The 1,269-nt window shown below is 45.4% G+C and overlaps 1 protein-coding gene across 1 annotated transcript in view; it reads right to left on the bottom strand.

The window, feature by feature from the left end:
• Nucleotides 1-1,269, bottom strand: part of LOC111647818 (H-2 class II histocompatibility antigen, E-D beta chain-like) — a 3,604-nt gene that overhangs the window by 1,273 nt on the left and 1,062 nt on the right. The window contains exon 3 of the mRNA XM_023397490.2: nt 8-77. Coding sequence (XP_023253258.1) covers nt 8-77 — 70 coding nt within the window. The remainder of the gene's footprint in view (nt 1-7; nt 78-1,269) is intronic.

The following is a 1,269-nucleotide window of genomic DNA, read 5'->3' as shown; positions in this document are numbered from 1 at the left end:
GAACAACCTGACAGAGTCATGGAAGAGCTGCAGGTCAGGAAAATACTCCTCAACCTTCACCCTCATCCCCTTCGTTTCTTTGAGGAAGGTTCTGACTCTCACAAAGGAATAACCACTCTGCATTTCAACCTGCATGTTCTCCTCCTCACTGTCACTGTCCTGTGGGTTCTGTGGGTTCTGTTGTAGTATTCCAGGCTATTAAAGTTAAAACTGTTTAATGATTTATGCTAGTGGATATTTAGATGCTAAGGGTGAGTTGTTCAAACATCTGCCTCAGGGAAACTATTTACAACCACTGATAAAGATCACCCTATGGGCATGTGTAGGGGGCAGCCGGAGGTAACAGAGGTAGATAAGTGGTAATTTATATATATACATTAACTGTCTTCCTTTGAGCGTGCTGAGCTTTAGGTGACACTTGAGGTCGGAGTCAGACGGGAAGGAGGAAGCCAGCAGAGCCAATCAGAAGACGACAAAACGCCCGTGCACATTTCTTTGTTTGTACTTGTGTAAATACACTGGATCAGGGAAAGTTAGGTTGTCAGACTGTGGACTGACCAACACTTGTTATTGGTTAGGAAAAGTCACATCTGATCAGAATTCTGTAACTGCTCATTGCTTGCTGAAAAGACTCACTAAACAACTTGAACTAAATTCTTTGGTGTGGACATTCACAGGTCTTTTGAGTATTTTTAACACTGCACTCACCCTGTGGGGGTGAGAGTTTTTTTCTCTAAACAGCAAAAGCTCCTTCAGTTCTATGAATTCTGTGGGTTCTGTTCGTCACTCTTTGAGTTCTGTGGGTTCTGTGTGTGTCTGTCTCTGTCTGTCTGTGTGTTTCTGTGTGTGTGTGTGTGTGTCTGTGTGTGTCTGTGTGTGTCTGTGTGTGTCTCTGTGTCTCTTTGTTTCTCTGTGTCTCCCCGTGTGTCTCTGTGAGGTTTGGACCTTCAGCTCCAACAGGAGTCTCTGCTGCAGACGCAGCAGCCTGACGGACACTCGCTCTCTCGGGACACGAGCGGATCAAATGTCCCTCCGCTCCACATCCAAAACATTTTAAAGTGTCAGAAGTCACGTGAACAGTATAATCAAAATCCTCGATGCGATACCTAAAAACTATATTCAGTTCCTCGTTATTGTTTTTCAGGATCATGAACACCTGTCTTCTGAAAGACATGACGTGCTTCAGGTGCGGAGACTTGCAGCCGAGAGGGATCAGTCTGATCGGCGACACTAACTGTCCGTGTCCTCAGCTCCTTCTCCAGCATCTCA

Source organism: Seriola lalandi, unplaced genomic scaffold (assembly GCF_002814215.2).
Source record: "Seriola lalandi dorsalis isolate HSWRI2012SDOR001 ecotype SW California unplaced genomic scaffold, Sedor1 jcf7180002055009, whole genome shotgun sequence".
Lineage (NCBI taxonomy): Eukaryota > Metazoa > Chordata > Actinopteri > Carangiformes > Carangidae > Seriola > Seriola lalandi.
Note: the sequence above shows the minus strand (reverse complement) of the source record. Positions and strands in the feature narration are given on the sequence as shown.